At 44.9% G+C, this 27,139-nt stretch overlaps 1 protein-coding gene across 1 annotated transcript in view; it reads left to right on the forward strand.

The window, feature by feature from the left end:
• The first annotated feature begins 17,271 nt into the window (after window positions 1-17,271).
• zswim7 (zinc finger, SWIM-type containing 7) overlaps window positions 17,272-27,139 on the forward strand; it is a 40,672-nt gene continuing 30,804 nt past the window's right edge. Inside the window, exon 1 of the mRNA XM_083644528.1 lies at window positions 17,272-17,391. Coding sequence (XP_083500654.1) covers window positions 17,316-17,391 — 76 coding nt within the window. The 5' untranslated portion in view covers window positions 17,272-17,315. The remainder of the gene's footprint in view (window positions 17,392-27,139) is intronic.

Consider the following 27,139-nt stretch of genomic DNA (forward strand, 5'->3'; position numbering starts at 1 on the left):
AAGAGTGTCTATTTTGAAAAGTGTGTGTGAAAGGAATATATGTACAGTTATAGGCAGTTACGTATATATGAGAGGGGTCAATGTGTGGGTGTGTGTGTTTAAAAAAAAAGAAAACGTTAAAGCTAAATTAATTGACATTAAAGCTAAATTAATTGACATTAAGACCTGTTGGATTTGACTTGACTTGACTTTATTTAAAACTTTAACATGCTGTACATTTGTTTTGATAAGGCAACCAAATAAGGTGGGCAAAACAATCATTTATACTTTAATATGTATAGTTAATATACATAATAACCCCTAATAATAATAATAATATAATAATATAATAATTAGAATAATAGTAGATAATAATTAGAATAATAATAATTAGAATAATAATAATAGAATAATAATATAAATAATAAGTTAATATAACCAAATCTCAGAAAATATCTTGTAAAATACATCTTACAAACTTCATTGCAAAAGCATTACTTGCTTTGCTTAACCAATTTCATTTACCACAATATTTATGCCAATACTTGTGATCACCATACCTTGCTATCAGCTTATGACACTATCCTTGACAATATCCTTTCTTCCCCTCCGAGGTCAAGGGGCAGGTACAGTGTGTTGAGTTAAATACAGACTGTATAGTGTGTGGCACAGAATGATAAACAAAGTTGTATCATACACACAATGGACAATACTCATATAATTTCCCCCGGTCATTACCGACCTGACTGATAATAGTTTGGCCTAACTGATTCAGTTATATTATATCCAGTTTTTTATTCCGGTTGAAGATTTCACAACCTCAATCTTGTTACTTTTGTACATCAGTACAGAGACTAACAGTTCATCATAGTTCTCAAAGTCAAATGTAAAAATAATGACAGAGTAGAACTCTGACAGAGTTCTTCAGATTATTACACGCTACATATTATTTATGTACCATAACACGTCTTGTGTAGTAGCATAGCATGCTGCCACCACTTGTCATAAACTGTTTACTGTTTAGACATTGCTTCTAAGCCTGACAAAGACAATGCTGACGCATCAAGAGGTACAGAAAATCATTGACACAGCCAACTGATATGAAGGCTTGTAGGTATGTATGACACACTTACAATCACCTGAAATTACACATTGGGTAATTAGAACCGCAAATCACATGCCATTAAAAACAACCCACTTGTAAGTATGCAAGTATGAAAGATTGCAACTATGCAATAACTTACAATAACCTGAAATTACATATTGTGTAGGCTAATTAACTGTTTTAAAAACTGTTTTACGTGACGTGTAAAACATTTCAGCACATCAGAACATGAAAACCCCTGTTTGACTATTATGTGTAACTAACATGTATATATGCAGCACACATTTCAGCAAGTCAGAACATGAAAAACCATGTTTGACTATTATGACTAACCCATACGGTAGAGGCATATATGGATATATGCAGCACACATTTCAGCAAGTCAGAACATGAAAAACCATGTTTGACTATTATGACTAACTAACATGTATGTATGTACTTTTGGGCCAGGTCTATGAAACCAGCCCAATATTGTAACACATATTGGCTGACATTAGTGGTACAGACGACCCTTGCAGGCACCAGGATAAGGGTTTGGTAAACAAATCTGACAATCTGCGTTCATTCAATCACAGCTCATGCATGTTCACATTGAATTCACATGAATTTCACTCAAGTGCTTGTGTAAATTCACTGTCTAGAAATTGTTAGAAATGGTCAAAGTTACAACTGATCCAAATTATGTTTGAAGCAAATAGCAAATGGTGGAACTAAAGTTACTTCTGTGTAGTGAATGAATGAATGAATGAATGAATGAATGAATATTTTATTTTCGTGTCAGGACAATTACATGACCCATCCCACATGGGATTATCAGACACATCAACATTCAATATTTAACAAAACATAACATTCTGGTATGTTACCCAACCAGAAGCTTTCAGTGCAGCCCAAATTAGAGAGTATATATACATGCAGACATAATATGCCTATACATATACATACATATACATTCATACATACCTGCACTGAATACGAAAATAAAACGAAAAAATAAATAGAAAATAAACTCTACTTTATCAGTTATACGTCAACCTTCTCCTCCTGTCCCATGCTTTAGAAAGAAATCATGTAGTAATAATAGATGAATACATGTAGTAATCACTACTTCTGGATATTGGATGTTGGATATTTTGCATGAGAGAACGCCAAATTAGTGAATCAAATCAATCTAGATTCTAGATTGATATTGACCCCACATCTTAGAAACGCCTAATGTTTGGAAAGTGTAGTGGGAAAGAGTTGTTGTGTTTGATGTGTGTTAATGTTTGGAAAGTGTAGTGGGAAAGAGTTGTTGTGTTTGATGTGTGTTAATGTTTGGAAAGTGTAGTAAGAAAGAGTTGTTGTGTTTGATGTGTGTTAATGTTTGGAAAGTGTAGTGGGAAAGAGTTGTTGTGTTTGATGTGTGTTAACGTTTGGAAAGTGTAGTGGGAAAGAGTTGTTGTGTTTGATGTGTGTTAACGTTTGGAAAGTGTAGTGAGAAAGAGTTGTTGTGTTTGATGTGTGTTAATGTTTGGAAAGTGTAGTAAGAAAGAGTTGTTGTGTTTGATGTGTGTTAATGTTTGGAAAGTGTAGTAAGAAAGAGTTGTTGTGTTTGATGTGTGTTAATGTTTGGAAAGTGTAGTGGGAAAGAGTTGTTGTGTTTGATGTGTGTTAATGTTTGGAAAGTGTAGTAAGAAAGAGTTGTTGTGAGGTCTCCAGACCATAGTTCAAGCAGAAGGCCACTCACGCATAATCCGATCATCCCCTGACGACAGTCAAGTTCTAGCATAACGTGGTCAGTCAAAAGTCCTAGTATGACGTCTGCTATGACGTCTGCTATGACGTCAGTTAATCCTCATATATATAGCAAGGGTTCTACGTCACCTCTCTCTCTCTGGCCGATCATAGCAGCAGCAGCTCACGGCAGTCCATCTCCCTTGAAGCCGGCCTCCGAAGCGTTGTTTTGCACCATATCTGCAGACCGAATCAGCACCCCCAAGTCCTCTCTACCCGTGGACAATCGCGGATCTCTCAACGCTCCCCACTCCTGGTTGTCGGATCCCGAGCCAGAACAGTCCAGGGCAGCGACGGCAGCTCAAACAACGATACCCTGTTCCGGGTCGGCACGGAGCGCATTGGCCTTCCGAGACAGCCGGGCCGCAGGCTGCCAACGCGGGGCGCTCCACTGCGAGGGGCCGCCGTGAGACGCCATGTTCTACGCTGTCTTGCACGTCGTCAATCTTTCCTTGCTATCTCCATTCACGGAGCAAATCGGCTCAAGCAAAGCGGCCATTTCCCTCCAGCCAGGAGTCCGCCCCAAGTCAACAACAGACTTTCAGACTGACAATCAGTGACTAACATTTTCGTCCAGCAAGCAGCTGCATGCAGCCCCACTATTCTTCATCGGACGGGTGTCTAGGCGTCCAAGCATCCAGGCTTCCGCACCGCGATCATCGCGTCCCCAGGCTCTACCAAGGACGGGGCTGACGACCACAGCACACCGAGCATACCCCGGAGGACCAGCCACCCGTGGACGCGAAAGGACCCATGAGAGGAAAGTATCATTACTTCAGTATTTAAACGGGCAATCTACCAGTCCAGTAAAATTCAGACGTATTCATCTATTTAACACTCCGTCCGCCCGCAACGGCCCGCCTCACCAAACAGAAATACCGTCTTACACTCATTGACCTTACACTGCTCTGAAAACACCACATGTACCGTAGGTGTCCCTCGTGCTTTGACGCCTAAGCGGAAATCAGTGTTGCCAGATGGCAAATGTTGAATTATCGTACCAGAGGGTCAAAATTATCGTTTTTGGAGTGAAACTATCGTACGCCCCCTCCCCAGCGCGGCGCGGGGGATTTTGGGATCGTTGATCGTTCATCGTACAGAGGTCGAAATTATCGTACACATACGATAATTATCGTACGTCTGGCAACGCTGGCGGAAATCGCTTTCTGGCAAATGGCCAGCGGGAGTCACAATTTAATAATAATAATAATAATAATAATAATAACCACGCAAGGGGCCATTCTAACACCCCCGGCCCATGGAGCTCGTCTGAGCATCAGCTAGAATGATGTACACGGCATCTGTGTACTATAAAGAGAGGTACCACCCTGGCCGACCTAAAGTTTCCATGTGGGGTTAGAAATCACGCAGACGGCGTAGGGAATGCTGACGTCTTTCCGTGTCAAGCTACCCGGTCTTAATACACCACTTCCTGTGCTCAACGAATTTCAAAGTAAAATGCCTCCGGCATTTCTTCAGAAGCAGAAGCAGAATGACTCTAATGATCCCCGAAGGGAAATTGGGACAAGTTACAGTAGCTCGCTCACAGAACACACATAGCTTAAAATAAAATAAACAGTAGTAAATGCAATGCAAATGCAGTAGTAAGCAATAAGCAGAAAAAACACAACATAGCATAGAATAACTAGTAAATGCGCTAGAAGCAAATTAAGTGGAATGTCTAAGTAGCAAAATACAAAATACGTCAGGCAAGTATACATTCCGTGTCTATTACCATTATTGCACCCTGGACTATACTAAATGCAGGGGCAAAAATGCAGTCCAGCTGAGAGATCTAGACGGAAGCGAGGGGGTGCGATGGCTGCGGAGCCATCAAGGTGCTGGGAGGATCTGCATCACACGAGTGTTGTCCGGCTCTGCCTCTTAGTAGCAAACCAGAGCGGTGATCTGGCTTAGCCCTTACCTACCCACGGAATCGAAGAAGGCACTGGGCGGGAGGGGGCTGACCGCCTCATTGTCTCTAACCGCTGCGGGGGTAGGCACGTCGGTGCCCTCGCCCAACTCATGTGTCCCTCTTCGGAGGGTGCTGGGAGGGCAGGGACTCTCAACGGTGCAGCTTCCCTCATCCACCTCGCTGCAAGCACTAACACAACAAGAGGAGATAGACAAAGAGTAGATAGACACCCTACTAACAGGCGGTGAAACCATCGCTTTCTCTCACTTGTTTATTAACCAGTTTCTTTATATCTCATGCATTAAGCACTACATTTCAGCTGCTGCCGCCAGAATGAACCGTTCGCCCCATGGACCTTTCAGTCTGCCCAGAGTGCCCGAGAGGCTACGGCACTCCAGCTTCAGCGCTTCTCCAAGCCGGTTCCCGTCAATCACCGTGAATGTCAGGGGGAAAAGATGGTTGCCATCTGATGACATCATCACCGGCCGTCACCGCCCCGGACCGGCCCCTCGGCTCCCCCGTTCCTCATCGCACCCTGTCACCACATGAAAAGATCCTGGTTCACCCTGCACCTCAAGCAGACGCTCCAGCAATGCAACCTCCCGACGAAGAACTACTCCAATCGGCGAGCATGGCAACGAACAGTGTCCCAGACTTTAAAATGTCTCGTTGGTGGTGGCTCCCCGTAAGCATGGCGCCCAGTAAGGCGCAGTAAATTCCCCGGCTCATTTTTGGGGGGGATAGAGAAAGAGAGAGTCGGAGAAAGTCAGGGTAGTCGCGCCAAGGCGGCCAAGTAGGCCAAGCCGGGAGTCGGAGAAAGTCAGGGTAGTCGCGCCAAGGCGGCCAAGTAGGCCAAGCCGGGAAGCGCCAAGTCAAACATTAGTGTACCAAGATCAAAGGCCCGACCAAGTTGGGAGCGCCAGCCGCAAATAGCTTGTAAGTCGCTAAAAAGGTCGAAGGCCGGAAAAGTACAATCGCGAAGCGCCAAGGCGGCCAGGTGAGCCAAGCTGGGAAGCGCTATTGCGAGGTGCCCGACCGAGTTGGGAGCGCCAGCCGCAAATAGCTTGTAAGTCGCTAAAAAGGTCGAAGGCAGGAAAAGTACGTACCAAGATCAAAGGCCCGACCGAGTTGGGAGCGCCAGCCGCAAATAGCTTGTAAGTCGCTAAAAAGGTCGAAGGCCGGAAAAGTACAATCGCGAAGCGCCAAGGCGGCCAGGTAGGCCAAGCTGGGAAGCGCTATCGCGAGGTGCCCGACCGAGTTGGGAGCGCCAGCCGCAAATAGCTGTAAGTCGCTAAAAAGGTCGAAGGCAGGAAAAGCAAGATCGAAGGCCCGACCAAGTTGGGAGCGCCAGCCGCAAATAGCTGTAAGTCGCTAAAAAGGTCGAAGGCCGGAAAAGTGCAATCAACTACTGGCGCCTGCAGATCTCAATTAACCTCCGGTAATCAGATCTTCCTTTTGGGGGATCTTCTAGCCTATGCAGGTGCCCTCCTCTTGCCTCAAGAGCAGCGCCACTGGCCAATGGAGTCAAGCGCCAAAGTATTTGCCATGCATGCCGATTGCTAAATAAAGTTTGTCTAATCCTACCAACTGGCCTCTCCTGATTGAAGTGAGGTCTCCAGACCATAGTTCAAGCAGAAGGCCACTCACGCATAATCCGATCATCCCCTGACGACAGTCAAGTTCTAGCATAACGTGGTCAGTCAAAAGTCCTAGTATGACGTCTGCTATGACGTCAAATATGACGTCAGTTAATCCTCATATATATAGCAAGGGTTCTACGTCACCTCTCTCTCTCTGGCCGATCATAGCAGCAGCAGCTCACGGCAGTCCATCTCCCTTGAAGCCGGCCTCCGAAGCGTTGTTTTGCCCCACCCACCTCCCCATTTGCCCCACCCACCTCCCCAGTCCGCCACCAACGAGTCTTGACTCCTGATCCCCCACGGGGGGGGATCTTCTAGCCTATGCAGGTGCCCTCCTCTTGCCTCAAGAGCAGCGCCACTGGCCAATGGAGCGCAGGTGCCCTCCTCTTGCCTCAAGAGCAGCGCCACTGGCCAATGGAGTCAAGCGCCAAAGTATTTGCCATGCATGCCGATTGCTAAATAAAGTTTGTCTAATCCTACCAACTGGCCTCTCCTGATTGAAGTGTTTGATGTGTGTTAATGTTTGGAAAGTGTAGTAAGAAAGAGTTGTTGTGTTTGATGTGTGTTAATGTTTGGAAAGTGTAGTGGGAAAGAGTTGTTGTGTTTGATGTGTGTTAATGTTTGGAAAGTGTAGTGGGAAAGAGTTGTTGTGTTTGATGTGTGTTAATGTTTGGAAAGTGTAGTGGGAAAGAGTTGTTGTGTTTGATGTGTGTTAACGTTTGGAAAGTGTAGTGAGAAAGAGTTGTTGTGTTTGATGTGTGTTAATGTTTGGAAAGTGTAGTAAGAAAGAGTTGTTGTGTTTGATGTGTGTTAATGTTTGGAAAGTGTAGTGGGAAAGAGTTGTTGTGTTTGATGTGTGTTAATGTTTGGAAAGTGTAGTAAGAAAGAGTTGTTGTGTTTGATGTGTGTTAATGTTTGGAAAGTGTAGTAAGAAAGAGTTGTTGTGTTTGATGTGTGTTAATGTTTGGAAAGTGTAGTGGGAAAGAGTTGTTGTGTTTGATGTGTGTTAATGTTTGGAAAGTGTAGTAAGAAAGAGTTGTTGTGTTTGATGTGTGTTAATGTTTGGAAAGTGTAGTGGGAAAGAGTTGTTGTGTTTGATGTGTGTTAATGTTTGGAAAGTGTAGTGGGAAAGAGTTGTTGTGTTTGATGTGTGTTAACGTTCCATATTCCATATTTTGAAATAATACCCGTAGGTCACGGATATCCGGGGTCTGGGTTGTAACAAGATTGAGAGTGGTTGAGATTGTGAAATCTCAACTGTGATAAAAAACGAGAGGGGTCCATGCTACTGTAACGTTATATCAATTTTTGGTCATATCGACCAAGACCAGGCCAATTCTATTCACAGATCGTAGTGTATGCTAGCTAGCTAGCGCTAAGCTAACACTGATTCAATGTCGCCATATGTTTGAACCAAATGCTGTACAACACAAACAAGTTGCAAACCATTAATACTTACGCTCACACGTATAGTGATGCAGCTGATGCTATCATGTTGTTTTGTTTATTGTACTGTACAATAACGTAACGAACTCTGATAGGGCACATAGGTTGGCGTGTGTATGTATTCCAGTAAATATAATAACGCATCCGTTATTGCATACGCATAAACAACAAACTAACGCTGGTGTTAAATAAAAAATCAAGATAAATCAATTTGGTCATTCAGTGGCATTTTACTGCCATATAACATAACTAACATAGCACATAAGTAATCTCCAAAAACACAGTGTTGAAACACACTAGTGCATGCTGGGTAACTCTGGTCTGGTTGAGAGACGGGTAAACGGCATAGTCATACACCATAGTCTGTATTCAATCGTTTTCAATTGAATTGAAAAAACAGTCTGTAGCTATTCACTCCACCTCAATCTGTATTGATCATATTTAGTTCAAAGCTTAATAGGCTTATAGCCTATCAAAAAACATCATGGTGATGTCACAATTGGATCCGGAGTGGGAAAAAACATGGCAAAATACATAATATCACACATGAATGATGAAGTTGACTGGAATGTTTCAATGAGAAAACCTGCCCACAATCTAACGCGTGCTATGTTTGTGGCTGTGTTTGGGGGCTGGCTGTGTGTGGGTGGGTGTGAGTGGGTGGGTGTGTGTGTGTGTGTGTGTGTGTGTGTGTGTGTGTGTGTGTGTGTGTGTGTGTGTGTGTTGTGTGTGTTGCCCGGATGGAATCTACAGAATATTTGACAGAATTGCTATGCCTAACAACAATACATTAGTATAAGATAGCCTGCACAACATGCAATTATGGAATATTTGCATGCACAACATGCAAATATGGAATATTTGAATGGTGGATACATTGGTATAAGATGGCCTTGACAGGCACGCAAAGGATATAAGGGGCATGGAAGGAAAAAACTGTGCGCTCACTCGCAGCTAATCATAGCTTTCAAGGGGCGTTACGTGCTGCCGGGAACGCCCCCCTGATCTCGCCGCTATTCATAGCTTTTCAAGGGGGTTACGTGCTGCCGGGAACGCCCCCTGATCTCGCCGCTAATCGTAGCTTTCAAGGGGTGTTACGTGTTGCCGGGAACGCCCACCTGACGGTCAAAAAACAAACAAGTTTATTTAAAAACGGAAGTGATTGTGAAATCGACAGAACACCGGCCGTGGTAATAGACAACGTCACGTGGGGGATGGGGTGGGATGGGCTGGCAGGGGAAGCCTGGGTCTCTATGGTTGAGTCAGAGAAATACTTGATCAAGCAGAGGAATCTGTAGACAGTTAACAAAATACTAGTTTCAGTTCCTAAAATGGGCCAAATGTATTTGGCCGAGATAAAAAATGTCTATGGTTAAAACTTTTGCCCGTGTTAAAAAAACATCATGTTGCAACGCTCTGCTGATAGGGGGGTGATAATTAAATTGCCAAAAAAACAAAAAACAAAAAAAAACGCTACTACTGGGGTCTGTTGGTATGAGGGGAAAATGGAGAAGTGCCCTTTGAGGAACAAGTGAAAAATGGACTTTTCACAAGAAAGTGATTTACACAGGGTGAAATGGAGAGATGCCCTTTGGAGAACAAGTGAAAAATGGACTTTTTGCTCAAAATGGCTTTAAACACAGGGTGAAATGGAGAAGTGCCCTTTGAGGAACTACTGAAATAAACACTTTCCACAAGAAAGTGATTTACACAGGGTGAAATACAGAGGTGTACTTTGAGGAACTACTGAAATAAACACTTTCCACAAGAAAGTGATTTACACAGGGCGAAATACAGAGGTGCCCTTTGAGGAACAAGTGAAAAATTGACTTTTCACAAAAAAGAAGCCACGCCCCTTTGATGACGTAGGTGCCCCAAACTCCGCCCCCTTGATTTTGGCGTTTTTTACAAGGGGTGGGTGGTGAAGGTATCCTAACTAACTACTCATGTAATATGTTACTTTTGTAATGAGTTACCCCCAACACTGTTCATGAGTAGTTAATGGGTAGTTACTTAAAGGAACACTCCGCCCATTTTCAACCAGCTTTGTATCATTAGAACATCAGTAGTATATCGGAAAACTGTAAACTGTTTTGAAGTCTGTCATTTAATTTGACAGTTATTGAGTGTTAAAGTGTGGACCAGTGACATCACTGGTCCACACTAACTCAAATTAATAACTCATTAACTCAAATCAACTCTCAATAACTGTCAAACTGAAGTCATTCATCTAGTTTGACAGTTATTGAGAGTTGATTTAAGTTAATGAGTTTACATTTTTCGGTTTACAGGTATAGAATCCCCCCCTCCCACCCCAAGGCCTTGGTGGGGTGAATACAAAAAGAGAAAGGAAAAATCAGTGGTCTGGTTACAGCAGGTATACTCTGGTTACAGCAGGTACATTCATACATGTACAGTACATTACTTTAGGTGTTTGAACGTTAGACTTACAACATTATTGAATCCAACTGGCTGGCTCCTGTATACAATTGTGTCATGGTATGAGAAAAGATTTTATCAAGAGAGAGATATACTTTCAACAAATTCTATGAAAGGGGCCCAGGTTTTGACATATTTATCTCGTGAGTTGCTTCGATTGTACCTCAACTTCTCTAATGGAATCATAGAAAGCACTTCCTTAACCCATTGTTTGAATGACGGAGGTTTAGCTGACTTCCACTGCAGGAGGATTAGCCTTCGGGCCAGCAGCGATACAAAAGCTGTAGCATTTGCCTGGAGATCAGAACATTTTTCAATTGGAAACACCCCAAAGACAGCGACAGTGGGACCGGGATCTACTGTTTCACCACAGATGTAAGATATTGCCTCAAAAATTATCGTCCAGAAATTCTCTAGTGAAGTACACGCCCAGAACATATGACCTAATGTAGCTGGGCTATGGTGACATCTCGGGCACTCAGAGCTGGCGCCAGGGTATACTTTGGACAGTCTCTCATTTGAGAAATGTAGTCGATGCACAACTTTGAATTGGATGAGACCATGCCTTATGCAGAGCGAAGTTGTATGTATACGTTCTAGGCTATGTTCCCACGTCTCATCGGAGAGTGTGAGGTCCAAGTCTTCCTCCCAAGCCAGCTTAACATTATCTCTTGAAGGGGGGCTAATATTCAGTATTGTCTTATATATTTGAGATACCCTCCCTCTCCTATAGAGAGCTCCAGGAACGAGTCCGGAAATCATCGATGCTAACAGCCCTGGTTCTTCACAGTTTTCGCCTATGGGAGTTTTGAATGGGTTTTTGGCGCGATGCTTCTAATAATCTCTCTGGGCAACGCTGGCTTAATCAAACGCGAACCAGTGTTTAGTAACATCATCTTCACACATGAAGACCACTTTTATGAGTTTTGAAGCTTTTATGTGCCGTTAAAAGGGTGGCTAGCTAGCAAACGGCTAAATGAGACTACAATGTCGACGTGGATATTATACGTCATCACGAGTGAACGCGGAAATTCTTTCTCTCGCAATCAATGCGTGGACGCCTATGCAACACTGTGTGTAGTTCTGGATTAGCTTAGCACAAGCTTTTTACCTCTAGGGCTCGCAGTTACGCTTCAAAACTCATGAAAGTGGTCCTCATGTGTGAAGATTATCCCGCTGAACCTTGGTTCGCGTTTGATTAAACTTGCGTTGCCCACAGACATTATTTGAAGCATCGCGCCAAAAACCCATTCAAAAATCCCATAGACAGAAACAGTGAAGAACCAGGAAGTTCGGGACTTCCGCATTCAGCCTACAAAAATACGTCATCCCTGGAGCTCTCTATATGGATAGGATTCTAATATAATATCTACTACAGTTTTAGGTGGTAAGGTAGGAAATTGAAAGTGTTTCTTAACAAAACTACGCACCTGCAAGTATCTGAAAAAATGATTCTTCGGAATATCGTGTTTTTCCTGCAGGTGTTCAAATGAAGCGAATGTGCCTTTAACACGTTCACTGCCAATGACGAGTTGACTCGTCAAAAAAAATCCAACAGTTGACTGCCAATGACTAGTTGACTCGTCAAAAAAAAAAAAAAAAAAAATTTGACGGTGGGACGTGGATCAACGCCCCCCATGTCTCCTATAAAAATATTGGAGCCACCGAACGTGTACAACCCATTCCACCGACCCACTAAGTGGCGACAGTGCTCCCCAGACTAGAAAAAGCCGAGCCAAAACTGCAGGGGAACGCGCGAGGAAACCATTCTCATACTGTAAAATGGATTGGCGAAAACGCTTTCGCTTTCGCGCATTATCGCGCTGGGAGCTGGCGGTGGGGGATTGCAAATTTGCATAATAGATTATGCGTGCAACACACTTTGAAACACCGGCAGAAAGCCCCTCAATCGCACGCAGCTTCATTGCAGCTGAGCTCACAACCGAAACAACTCATGCAGACTCGCCCAAAGAGCAGCCGCCAGCAGCCAGGCAGCACAGACAGGCAGAGCCTCGCTTGTGACAAACGCTGCAAAGCCATCAGAGACACACTCACGGAGGGAGGAGTTTGAAGGAGAGGGGGGTTTCCTGCTCCTATGGAGGAAATTACTGTTCAAAACTATTGTTTAGATGTCTGACGTCTTACGCCAAAAATAAATGGTTAAAGTGACTGTTCTATCGAATTTCACAAAAAGCCATTTATCTCAGAATAAATTTTCAGACGCTGAAACCATGCTGTATTCTACTGCTAATGCCTACATAACTACTAACTCTACAAACTAACTCTTTTAGACAGAGAAAGCACACATTCTATTAGTTCTTTTGAGATCATTTGTGTTCACAAAATCTTAGCAGAAAAGAATCCTCGGCTCTTGAAAGATGAGCCAGAATCCTCAAAAAAAAAACTTGGCAGAACCTACCTACAGTATTGAAAAAACGGCTGGCAGTGAATGTGTTAATATAGAGGTCATTGACAAATACCAGCCCATTCCTATACCAAGATGATTCTAAGACGGTGTCGATCTGGGATGGGGGGAACAAATGGTTGTTAACTAGTGGGAGAGAAGTACTCGCCTGACTGAAATTAAAATGTTTCCTGAATTGACACCATATTTTGATGGAGTTCCTAACAGTTGGGCTGAGGGTTTGAAGACTTAAACCGAGAGGCAAAGGGCAACATAGTGTAGTGATGAGTGAAGGTGACGACTTAGATGCAACTTCCATTGAAGCCCAGGCTGGTCCTTCTTTGGTTTCGTACATTGAGATCCAGTAATTTAATTTGGTAATATTTGCTGCCCAGTAGTAAAATAAGAAGTTTGGTAGACCCAGTCCCCCCATGTATTTAGGCATTTCCAAACAGGCTCTTTTTATTTGTGGGGTGGAATTGCCCCAGATGAAGGTGGTGATATGACTATTCAATTGTCTGAACCAGGACTTGGTTAGTAAAATAGGGATCATCTGGAATAAATATAAGAAACGTGGTAGTATTGTCATCTTAATGGTGTTTACCCGACCTGCCAACGTAACAGGGAGCGCCGCCCATCTTTGGAAATCTTGTTTGGTGCGATCAAATAACAATTTAAAGTTGTGGTCGTAAAGTTCCTTGTATGATCGAGTAACATTTATACCCAGGTATAAGAAGCATTTGTGCTCTAATTTAAATGGGAAGCTGCTGTAATCGATGGATGTCGCCAATTGGTTTATGGGGAAAAGCAAACTTTTTGAGAAATTTAGTTTGTAGCCTGATAGTCTCCCGAACTGTTGTAATGTATGTATGAGCTTAGGAATTGATTATGTTGGCTTGGATATGTACAGTAGGAGATCATCTGCGTATAGCGAAACCTTATGTTTTACTTGGTGCCTAGTGACACCTGAAATGTTCTGTTGCATTCTCAGGGCTACGGCAAGTGGTTCGATTGCTAGATCAAATAGAAACGGTGAGATACAGCACCCCTGCCGTGTCCCCCTGTGTAGTGTGAAATAATTGGACCGGATAGAATTTGTGCGCACTGAAGCTGTTGGCGAAGTGTATAATACTTTAACCCATGAAGTGAAAGTTGGACCAAACCCAAATGCATCTAGCACCATGAATAAATACTTCCACTCTACTCGGTCGAAGGCTTTCTCTGCGTCGAGAGACAGCACGACCTCTGGCTGACTAGATGAGTGTGACGAATAGATAATATTAAACATATATATATATATATATATATACATACATACATATACATGTGTGTGTGTGTGTGTGTGTGTGTGTGTATATGTATATCTGTGTGTGTGTATATATATGTGTATATGTGTATATATATATATGTATATGTGTATATATGTATGTATGTGTATATATATATAATTTTTCTTATTCAAGAAAGAGTTTTTTTCTCACAAATATAGTACAATATAGTGAAATACATATATACATATACACGTATACAGTACACACACACACACACACACACACACACACACACACACACACACACACACACACACACACACACATACATACATTCACGTATATATACACATACATACACATACAGTTTTGTATTGGAATTGCAATGTCAATAAAAAATAAAATAAAAATGTGTTTTATATACTCCGATATTGAAAACTATGAGCAATGACAATGATGACTGGACTGCAGAGACTGGGACAGATAGAGACCAGTGTGAAGAATATAATGGGATGTGTGGGAGCAGTGGAGGGAAATAAACTATTGGTCAGTTTTTTGAGAGAAACTCGAGTAATAACAAGACTGTAATGAAGTAGGGAAACATTGAGTGGATTAGCCCAGAAGGAGGCGGTAATGCAACATGTTGGATGCCAACCGCCATAAAACAAAACAGAAGAAGAAGCCGCCGCAAATATAACTGGAAAATGATATGAAATACATGAAATTTTCTTGTACTCATCTCTGACAATGATTTTTTTTTAATTATTTAAAAAACACAGGGATATTTGTATATTTTGTCGAATGTACAGATGGTCGGCTATTGCTCTGAATTTCCTTGTCCTTTACAGATGCACTCTGGTTTCTCCTTCATTCGCATGTTGAGTCGTTTGAGTTTTGTATATTTATTGTATTAACACTGAATAAACATTCTAAAGTCTTCTTCCTTATGTGTTGCTTTTTCTTTACATATAGACTTAAGTATTGCTTGTATTTACTAACTTTTTACTTGAGGCATGCCATTCAGACAATCTACACAGAAAAGCTATGGTCTTTCTCTTTTCTTTTTTTACCAGTCAAACCACAGACATTCCTGCACTCAGTGTGTTAAGGCAGTGGTTCTCCATGTGGGGTTGGGGGGGTACTAGGGGGTCCCCAGCAAACAGATGAATTCAATTTATAGTGTTCATTTCCAACTATATAACGATTTAAAGAAATCTCAGATTTGGGCTAAAGAAACAAAATCTCATCAAATGAGGGTTCTGTGGCGCATCCATAGATTAAATGATGGGTCCTTGATAAGGAAATGGTTGTTAAGGGGCAGATGCATTTTTAGGCAGACTTGCACTAGCAGCTTACAACCAGAAGAGGTCAGCAGTAATCAAAGAACATTAGATCATTTTTACGACCTAGTTCACTTTCCAGCTAATGGACATAATCATTTTACATTTACATGTATTACATTAATTACCCAATCTAAATACATACACATATACTTTTATAAACACATCTCTCCTTAACATTCACACTTTTTCAACTCTCCATTTGATCTCACATGTCCAACCACAGGAATCCTAATTGATCACAAACTGTCCTGATGTCCTGCCATGTCAACAAAGTAACTGTCATCACACATGTCATCTCTGTACCACAGCTTAATGTACAGTACAACTCTGTATCAGCACATATCTAGTATGTCAGCTCTCTGTGTGTCATAGCACCACCTAAAATGCTGTATCAATCTCTTCCTCTTTGAAGAACTCATGCACCCTTGATGCATGTTACAGCTCTTCCTCTCATGAGACCTTAAATCACATGAAATAATATTCAAGTAAGCCGTACCTCTGACTCAAGGACTTTTACTTTCATTATTTTACATCAGTGACTAGGCCTATGTCAAGTAGGCTACAGTAGGCCTACCAACCGTCAGGTGTGCAAGGGATAAAGTGATTGGGATTCAGAAATCAGGGAAAGGGGGTAGCCTACTGAAGCCAAAAAGAAGTTTGAGGCCCACTGATCTATAGACACTCTAGCATTGCATTCACATTACCAACAAGTTGGCCATTACTCAAGGCAAGCTCAAGCACTGAGCAGTTGGAAGAATAAATCTGCCTGATCTCACTTCAGGACAGCTGTTGTTACATTGTGACATCATCCATCAATTATATCATAAATCACTGGCCAGGTGCTGTGCCTCAGTTTTTTTTAAATCTTTATTGAAAAACAATCAAATATACACACATATAACAGACATGTGCTCAGCATAAAAACCCCTGCATCATTTGACATCAGTACACTGGACATTGTGATCACTGTCACTCTGCTGTCCCCAGTAGGCTATACACTGTACAGATACAAAAAATACAAATGCAAACGACAGTAGATTCAAGATTCAAGATTTCAAGATTCAAGATAGTAAGTCAATGTAAAGATTTTATTGATGCAGACAATGCTAAAGTGAAGATGTTGGAGGCGAGGACTGGTGGTGCATGTTCTCTCCTCTAGGCTGCAGCTGAAGAGCTGTGCTGTGCTGCTGCTGCTCTCCTCAAATGTTTGGCTCTCATTTCCACAGCTGATCCCACAGCGTCACTGTTCGTTCGTTCGCTCGTTGAAGACGAGCATTTTTCTTGCGGGGGACTGCTTGTCTGCATGGCTCATTCTGGCCATGGTTCTTCTGGCTACCTCGCTCTGTTTTGCACGGCGGATTTCCTTAATTGTTGGGCCTTGAGGCAGTCCCACAGACGGGGGCGTCACTGGGGTCTCAGACAGGGAGCTGGATGTGGGTGCTGTGCCTATGCTCTCCTCCTGCACCGTGTAGTCACTGAATGTCTTCAGACTCTGGAGGGGCCAGGCGGTTGGTGTCATGGTAGATTGGGGTGTGGTGGACACGGCTGTGGAGGCAGGGGTGTCATCAATTCCCTTGGCGTGTGCTTCTTCCATCGTCACTTTCAAGCGCTCAAAGAGTCAGCTACAAGAAATAGCTGGGCCGCAAGGAGGTGCTCTTATATAGGCTTACGCGGCCTGCGATCGTGACGTCATATGTGACGTCAGACGAGTGGCCAATAGAAACGGCGGGTTCCAGGAATTTCATAGCGTCGCGAAAGACTCGCGATAACTAGACTAGCGACAACGTGTTTACCAACCGCCGTAAAACCAAACAGAAGAAGAAGAAGCCGCCTGTGTTTTAGAAATCCATTCTGATCCACACTCCATTTCAGAAGGTGGCGGTAATGCGCCATACGTTGTTTGCCAACCGCCATAAAACACTAGTAGAAGAAGAAGAAGAAGAAGAAGAAGAAGAAGAAGCCGCCGCAAATCAACGACTTCCTGAAACAACTGAGAGATGCGTTCATTTTTGCCTGCAGTAGCTGAGCAGCTTTTCCAAGATATCCAGAAAACATACCACGAAACATCCCAAAGTAAGACGAGAAAAGCGGAATGGTCAAATTAATGTAGCATTACGAGCATTAAGTTAGCTGTTGCATGTTCCACTACGCCCCTGGTGCGTTATGTACTGTCAATGGTTATTACCCAAACTGTCAAAACTTCGTTCAATAACTGACGTTGTCCTGGGTTAGGAAGGACAGGTTGACTCCCCACCCAACAATAGAAATGCAACTGGTGTGTGACTATGCATAATAGCGAAGTTAACATAACTTACCGATAAAAGTAACGTTTCCTCTTCGGGTGTATTGTGATGTAGTTTGACATTTGGGCCGTAGATGTCGCTGCTGCCCCACAGTTCTGCCGGGGTAGCTTGTCTGGCTACTGCCTGGCCTTTGTGGACTCTTGTCATAGGACGAACTGAGCATAGACAAGTTTATTTTACAAAGCTGAACGATTGGTGGTACTTTGAAGACACCAACATGTTGATGCCTGTCGCTGTCAGTGGCTGTATACGGCTTATATTCATCACTGGGATGTGCACCACTGTTTTGCTGTCATGCCATGACAAGGCAGGTAATGTCAGATCAGATGTGTCAGACAGCAGCAAAACAATCTAGGGGAGCTGTTATTTCACTAAAAACTTACTTTAGATGGGACGTAATTGTGTAATTAATCCATTATACAGGGAACAAAATGTTTCTTTTCATTATTGAAATCCCAATAGTGCTTGCTATTCCTCAAGTGAACATCTATAAATATTGTTCAGTGGCGTTGATGCCCTAAAGTGGGTAATCTTAACCTATCAAATAGAAGAACACACTCCCATTTACAGCAGTGGCTTTGGGTAAGAGCTGGTTTCTGATTCCACACCTAGCATGTACACAATACAGCAGTCTGATTCCACACCTAGCGTGAAGCCGTGTACACAATACAGCAGTCTGATTCCTCACCTAGCGTGTACACAATACAGCAGTCTGATTCCAGACCTAGCGTGAAGCCGTGTACACAATACAGCAGTCTGATTCCTCACCTAGCGTGTACACAATACAGCAGTCTGATTCCACACCTAGCGTGTACACAATACAGCAGTCTGATTCCAGACCTAGCGTGTACACAATACAGCAGTCTGATTCCTCACCTAGCGTGTATACAATACAGCAGTCTGATTCCTCACCTAGCGTGTACACAATACAGCAGTCTGATTCCAGACCTAGCGTGTACACAATACAGCAGTCTGATTCCACACCTAGCGTGTACACAATACAGCAGTCTGATTCCTCACCTAGCGTGTACACAATACAGCAGTCTGATTCCACACCTAGCGTGTACACAATACAGCAGTCTGATTCCACACCTAGCGTGTACACAATACAGCAGTCTGATTCCTCACCTAGCGTGTACACAATACAGCGGTCTGATTCCACACCTAGCGTGTACACAATACAGCAGTCTGTACTCTGTACTGATTCCACACCTAGCATGTACACAATACAGCAGTCTGTACTCTGTACTGATTCCACGCCTAGCGTGTACACAATACAGCAGTCTGTACTGATTCCACACCTAGCGTGTACACAATACAGCAGTCTGATTCCTCACCTAGCGTGTACACAATACAGCAGTCTGATTCCACACCTAGCGTGTACACAATACAGCGGTCTGATTCCACACCTAGCGTGTACACAATACAGCAGTCTGTACTCTGTACTGATTCCACACCTAGCATGTACACAATACAGCAGTCTGTACTCTGTACTGATTCCACGCCTAGCGTGTACACAATACAGCAGTCTGTACTGATTCCACACCTAGCGTGTACACAATACAGCAGTCTGATTCCTCACCTAGCGTGTACACAATACAGCAGTCTGATTCCTCACCTAGCGTGTACACAATACAGCAGTCTGATTCCTCACCTAGCTTGTACACAATACAGCAGTCTGATTCCTCACCTAGCTTGTACACAATACAGCAGTCTGATTCCACACCTAGCATGTATACAATACAGCAGTCTGATTCCACACCTAGCATGTACACAATACAGCGGTCTGATTCCACACCTAGCGTGTACACAATACAGCAGTCTGATTCCTCACCTAGCGTGTACACAATACAGCAGTCTGATTCCTCACCTAGCTTGTACACAATACAGCAGTCTGATTCCACACCTAGCGTGTACACAATACAGCAGTCTGATTCCTCACCTAGCGTGTACACAATACAGCGGTCTGATTCCACACCTAGCATGTATACAATACAGCAGTATGATTCCACACCTAGCGTGTACACAATACAGCAGTCTGATTCCTCACCTAGCGTGTACACAATACAGCAGTCTGATTCCTCACCTAGCTTGTACACAATACAGCAGTCTCATTCCTCACCTAGCTTGTACACAATACAGCAGTCTGATTCCACACCTAGCATGTATACAATACAGCAGTCTGATTCCACACCTAGCATGTACACAATACAGCGGTCTGATTCCACACCTAGCGTGTACACAATACAGCAGTCTGTACTGATTCCACACCTAGCGTGTACACAATACAGCGGTCTGATTCCACACCTAGCATGTATACAATACAGCAGTATGATTCCACACCTAGCGTGTACACAATACAGCAGTCTGATTCCTCACCTAGCGTGTACACAATACAGCAGTCTGATTCCTCACCTAGCGTGTACACAATACAGCAGTCTGATTCCTCACCTAGCTTGTACACAATACAGCAGTCTGATTCCACACCTAGCGTGTACACAATACAGCAGTCTGATTCCTCACCTAGCGTGTACACAATACAGCGGTCTGATTCCACACCTAGCATGTATACAATACAGCAGTATGATTCCACACCTAGCGTGTACACAATACAGCAGTCTGATTCCTCACCTAGCGTGTACACAATACAGCAGTCTGATTCCTCACCTAGCTTGTACACAATACAGCAGTCTGATTCCTCACCTAGCTTGTACACAATACAGCAGTCTGATTCCACACCTAGCATGTATACAATACAGCAGTCTGATTCCACACCTAGCATGTACACAATACAGCGGTCTGATTCCACACCTAGCGTGTACACAATACAGCAGTCTGTACTGATTCCACACCTAGCGTGTACACAATACAGCAGTCTGATTCCTCACCTAGCGTGTACACAATACAGCAGTCTGATTCCTCACCTAGCGTGTACACAATACAGCAGTCTGATTCCTCACCTAGCTTGTACACAATACAGCAGTCTGATTCCTCACCTAGCTTGTACACAATACAGCAGTCTGATTCCACACCTAGTGTGAAGCCGTGTACACAATACAGCAGTCTGATTCCACCTAGCTTGTACACAATACAGCAGTCTGATTCCACACCTAGTGTGAAGCCGTGTACACAATACAGCAGTCTGATTCCACACCTAGCGTGTACACAATACAGCAGTCTGATTCCACACCTAGCGTGTACACAATACAGCAGTCTGATTCCTCACCTAGCGTGTACACAATACAGCAGTCTGATTCCTCACCTAGCGTGTACACAATACAGCAGTCTGATTCCTCACCTAGCGTGTACACAATACAGCAGTCTGATTCCACACCTAGCGTGTACACAATACAGCAGTCTGATTCCACACCTAGCGTGTACACAATACAGCAGTCTGTACTCTGTACTGATTCCACACCTAGCATGTACACAATACAGCAGTCTGTACTCTGTACTGATTCCACGCCTAGCGTGTACACAATACAGCAGTCTGTACTGATTCCACACCTAGCGTGTACACAATACAGCAGTCTGATTCCTCACCTAGCGTGTACACAATACAGCGGTCTGATTCCACACCTAGCATGTATACAATACAGCAGTATGATTCCACACCTAGCGTGTACACAATACAGCAGTCTGATTCCTCACCTAGCGTGTACACAATACAGCAGTCTGATTCCTCACCTAGCTTGTACACAATACAGCAGTCTGATTCCTCACCTAGCTTGTACACAATACAGCAGTCTGATTCCACACCTAGCATGTATACAATACAGCAGTCTGATTCCACACCTAGCATGTACACAATACAGCGGTCTGATTCCACACCTAGCGTGTACACAATACAGCAGTCTGTACTGATTCCACACCTAGCGTGTACACAATACAGCAGTCTGATTCCACACCTAGCGTGTACACAATACAGCAGTCTGTACTGATTCCACACCTAGCGTGTACACAATACAGCGGTCTGATTCCACACCTAGCGTGTACACAATACAGCAGTCTGATTCCTCACCTAGCGTGTACACAATACAGCAGTCTGATTCCTCACCTAGCGTGTACACAATACAGCAGTCTGATTCCTCACCTAGCTTGTACACAATACAGCAGTCTGTACTGATTCCACACGTAGCGTGTACACAATACAGCGGTCTGATTCCACACCTAGCGTGTACACAATACAGCAGTCTGATTCCTCACCTAGCGTGTACACAATACAGCAGTCTGATTCCTCACCTAGCGTGTACACAATACAGCAGTCTGATTCCTCACCTAGCTTGTACACAATACAGCAGTCTGATTCCTCACCTAGCTTGTACACAATACAGCAGTCTGATTCCACACCTAGTGTGAAGCCGTGTACACAATACAGCAGTCTGATTCCACACCTAGCTTGTACACAATACAGCAGTCTGATTCCACACCTAGTGTGAAGCCGTGTACACAATACAGCAGTCTGATTCCACACCTAGCGTGTACACAATACAGCAGTCTGATTCCTCACCTAGCGTGTAGTACACAATACAGCAGTCTGATTCCACACCTAGCGTGTACACAATACAGCAGTCTGATTCCTCACCTAGCGTGTACACAATACAGCAGTCTGATTCCTCACCTAGCGTGTACACAATACAGCAGTCTGATTCCTCACCTAGCGTGTACACAATACAGCAGTCTGATTCCACACCTAGCGTGTACACAATACAGCAGTCTGATTCCACACCTAGCGTGTACACAATACAGCAGTCTGTACTCTGTACTGATTCCACACCTAGCATGTACACAATACAGCAGTCTGTACTCTGTACTGATTCCACGCCTAGCGTGTACACAATACAGCAGTCTGTACTGATTCCACACCTAGCGTGTACACAATACAGCAGTCTGTACTCTGTACTGATTCCACACCTAGTGTGTACACAATACAGCAGTCTGTACTCTGTACTGATTCCACTCACACCTAGCGTGTACACAATACAGCAGTCTGTACTCTGTACTGATTCCACACCTAGCGTGTACACAATACAGAAGTCTGTACTCTGTACTGATTCCACACATAGCGTGTACACAATACAGCAGTCTGTACTGATTCCACACATAGCATGTACACAATACAGCGGTCTCAAGATTCAAGATTCAAGATTCAAGATTCAAGATTTTTATTGTCACTCCATGGTACAAGTACCACGTGTGAAATTCTTGTGCAGTGGACTCCGTTTACGACATAGTACAAATAGGCAACAGCAATAAGTAATAGGCAATAAGAAATAGGCATCAATAAGCAATAAGACAGCAATAAGGCAATAAGAAATAGGCATCTTATAAGCAATAAGACAAGTCGGTGGCTTATACGACAGTGGCATATTCATTGCACATAGGTGCACATGTCATGTGCATACGTTAGACGTGTTCAGACATTCCAAATTCGACGTTTTATACATACATGTGCAAATAGCATGTACCTTATTAAACATACACTTAAATTTACAATTAAACGTTAGGCACCTTATTAAACATACACTTAAATTTACAATTAAACGTTAGGCATCCGTAATAGTAGCAGCTGCAGTACGGCACGACTACTGCACTATTTGTGCATATTTAGGAGTCTCGTGGCCTGCGGGAAGAAACTGTTCCTCAAGCGATTTGTGCGTGTTTTTGGAACCCTGTATCTCCTCCCTGAGGGTAGCCGGGAGAACAGGCTGTTGTGGGGATGGTTTGTGTCTTTGATGATCTTCAGGGACCTCCTGAGGCACCGCTGGTTATACAGTTCGTGCAGTTCTGGCAACTCGTCTCCTGTTACGTGCTGGGCCGCGCGCCTCACCCTCCGTAGCGCCCTGCGGTCCATGGTGGTACAGTTCCCGTACCAGGCGGTGAAGCAGCCAGTCAGCAGGCTTTCAATGGTGCCTCTGTAGAAGTCCCTGAGGATTTCTTTCCTTAGCCCAAACTTCTTCAGGCGCCTGAGTCCGTGTATTCGCTGTTGGGCCTTTTTGACAACAGTGGCGGTGTGGCCGGCCCAGGTCAGGTCCTGGTGGATGTTGACTCCCAGGTACTTGAAGCTGTCCACCCTTTCCACCACTGTGCCGTTGATGGTGATTGGGGGGTGTGTGCCCCCCCCTCTCCTGTAGTCCACAATGATCTCCTTGGTCTTGGAGACGTTCAGAGAGAGGTGGTTGTCCTGGCACCATTGTTCCAGGACCCTCACCTCCTCTCTGTAGGCCGTCTCGTCGCCCCCCGAGATCAGCCCCACGACTGCTGTGTCGTCTGCAAACTTCACGATGGTGTTTGAAGTTTGAGTCGCCACGCAGTCGTGGGTGTAGAGGTCGTACCAGAAGGGGCTGGAGACGCACCCCTGGGGTGCTCCTATGCTGATGGTCAGCGGGGAGGAGGTGAGGTTGCCCACCCTCACCACCTGGCGGCGGTCTGTCAGGAAGTCCAGGATCCAGTCGCACATCGCTGTGTTTAGTCCCAGGTCCCTGAGTTTGCTTACCAGCCTGGAGGGTACTATGGTGTTGAATGCTGAGCTGTAGTCCACGAACAGCATTCTCACATAGGTGTCCTTCCCCTCCAGGTGGGACAGGGCGGTGTGGAGCACGTGTGCCACTGCATCCGCTGTGCTCCTGTTGGGGCGGTATGCAAACTGCAGCGGGTCGTGGTCCGGGGGGAGTGTGGGACGGATCTTTGATATGACCAGCTTTTCAAGGCACTTGCTGGCTATTGGTGTGAGGGCTATAGGGCGCCAGTCATTGAGGCTGGTCACGTTTTTCTGTTTGGGAATGGGGATGATTGTTGCTGCCTTGAAGCAGGAGGGAACTCGTCGGAGGGAGAGGGACTGGTTGAAGATGTCTGTGTACACGGCTGCCAGCTGGTGGGCGCAGGCCTTGAGGACCCGCCCAGGGATGCCGTCCGGGCCGGCCGCCTTGCGTGGGTTGATACGCAGGAACGACCGGCACACTTCATCCTCAGTGATGGTGAGGGGGCGGTCTGTGGGGGGTGGAGGGTGGGTGGGGTTGGTGGTTAGGTGGGAATGGGGGGGGGTGCGGGTGCTGAGGGGTGGGGGGGAGGAAGGGGGGAGGGGAGGTGATCGGGGGGTGGGGGGGAGGAAGGGGGGTGGGGGGGAGGAAGGGGGGAGGGGAGGTGATTGGGGGGGGGGGGAGGAGGAGGGGTGGTGGGGGGGGCGGCGAGGGGGAGAGGTGATGGGGGGGGAGAGGTGGCAGGGGGGGGAGGAGGGGAGGAGAGGGGTGATGGGGGGGGGAGAGGTGGGGGGGGAGGAGAGGAGGGGGGGTGGGGAGGGGAGGGGTGGTGGGGGGGAGGAGGGAGGGGGGGGTGATGGGGGGGAGGAGAGGGGGAGAGGGGTGGGAGAGGGGGGGGGGAGGAGGGGAGGCGCTCTGGCAGAGGGGTCGAACCTAGCGTAGAACGCGTTGAGTTCGTCCGGTAGGGTGGGTGACGTGCTGGGGTTCTGTCGTTTCACCTCTTTGAAGTCTGTGGCAGCATGGAGCCCTCTCCACAGGTGTCTGGGGTTGTTAGTGTCCAGTTTTGACTCCAGCTGCCTTCCATAATCTCTGCGTGCTATTTTTATAGCGGTCCGGAGGGCATATTGTGCCTGCTTGTATTGGTCAGTTGTGCCAGAGCTGAAGGCGGTGGTCCTGGCGTGAAGGGCAGCCCTGACGTCGCTGTTGACCCAAGGCTTTTGGTTCGGCATTATTTTGACTTTTTTTGTGGGGACTATGTCGTCGGTGCACTTCTTTATGAAGCATGACACCGTATCTGCATACTCGCCCAGGTCTCCTGCAGCTTTGAACTCCTCCCACACCACTTGGTCAAAGCAGTCCCTCAGGATGTCGTCTGATTGGTCTGACCAGCAGTGGGCGGTTCGGAATGCTGGGGGTTGTCTTTTTAGTTTTTGTTTGTACCTGGGTACAAGTAGGATGGAGGCGTGGTCCGATTTGCCGAAAGGGGGGCGAGGGACGGCTTTGTAGCCATGTCGGATGTTTGAGTAACATTTGTCCAGTGTGTTACTGCCTCGCGTCTGTACTCTGTACTGATTCCACACCTAGCGTGTACACAATACAGCAGTCTGTACTCTGTACTGATTCCACACATAGCATGTACACAATACAGCAGTCTGTACTGATTCCACACCTAGCATGTACACAATACAGCAGTCTGCACTGATTCCACACCTAGCATGTACACAATACAGCAGTCTGTACTCTGTACTGATTCCACACATAGCATGTACACAATACAGCAGTCTGTACTGATTCCACACCTAGCATGTACACAATACAGCAGTCTGTACTCTGTACTGATTCCACACATAGCATGTACACAATACAGCAGCCTGTACTGATTCCACACATAGCGTGTACACAATACAGCAGTCTGTACTGATTCCACACCTAGCGTGTACACAATACAGCTGTCTGTACTCTGTACTGATTCCACACATAGCGTGTACACAATACAGCAGTCTGTACTCTGTACTGATTCCACACCTAGCATGTACACAATACAGCAGTCTGTACTCTGTACTGATTCCACACCTAGCGTCTATACAATACAGCAGTCTGTACTCTGTACTGATTCCACACCTAGCCTGTACACAATACAGCTGTCTGTGCTCTGTACTGATTCCACACCTAGCGTGTACACAATACAGCAGTCTGTACTCTGTACTGATTCCACACATAGCATGTACACAATTTAGCAGTCTGTACTCTGTACTGATTCCACACCTAGCGTGTACACAATAATCAATACAGATGTCTTGTATTGACAGTGGGTAGCTTCAGGGGAGCAGCTGGGAGTTTAGTGACTTGCTTAAGGCCGTCAAACAAACAACCTGCAGATTTGAACCCGTAACCGTAGGGCATCAACTCCCATTGTATTGACTGGGCCAGAGGCTCCACTTTCTTAGAAGGCTCAGACTGTATGGTGTCAGCACCAAGATCATGGAGACCTTTTATAATGCCGTGCTAGAAAGCCTCATTAGGTATGGCATGGCAGCATGGTACGGTACACTTCCCGTACAGCTCAAAACGAGACTTGAAAAAACTGTAAATACAGCAATGAAAGTGATTGGCAAGAGAGACTTTGCGCCTCTCCAAACAATCTTTGAGAAAAAGGTCATCAGCCTAGCACTCAAAATCCTGAATGACCCATCTCACCTTTTATTCTGTGACTATGATCTGCTGCCCTCGGACTTCTGTCTAGCGTATAGATGTAAGAGCAATCGCTTCAAGCTCTCTTTCCTACCCACTTCTGTGTTACTGCTGAACAAACAGCCGGTACTGCCCCTTCCCCTAGGAGGGTGTTCCCCACAAGAAGAGCGGGTAAGGACTCAGTCGTAGGAGGCTGCTCACTGCTGCTGTAACCTCTTTTAAAAATCAGGTCATAGGCAGGTTGGTTTCTTTTCACTTTTTTATGGTTATTTTATTCTCTTAATTTTTTTTATTCTTACTCTTGTTTTTATATTGAGTTACTGATTTTATTTAGTTGAGTACCCCACT

Source organism: Poromitra crassiceps (assembly GCF_964638095.1).
Source record: "Poromitra crassiceps genome assembly, chromosome: 1".
In the NCBI taxonomy this organism is placed as follows: Eukaryota; Metazoa; Chordata; class Actinopteri; order Beryciformes; family Melamphaidae; genus Poromitra; species Poromitra crassiceps.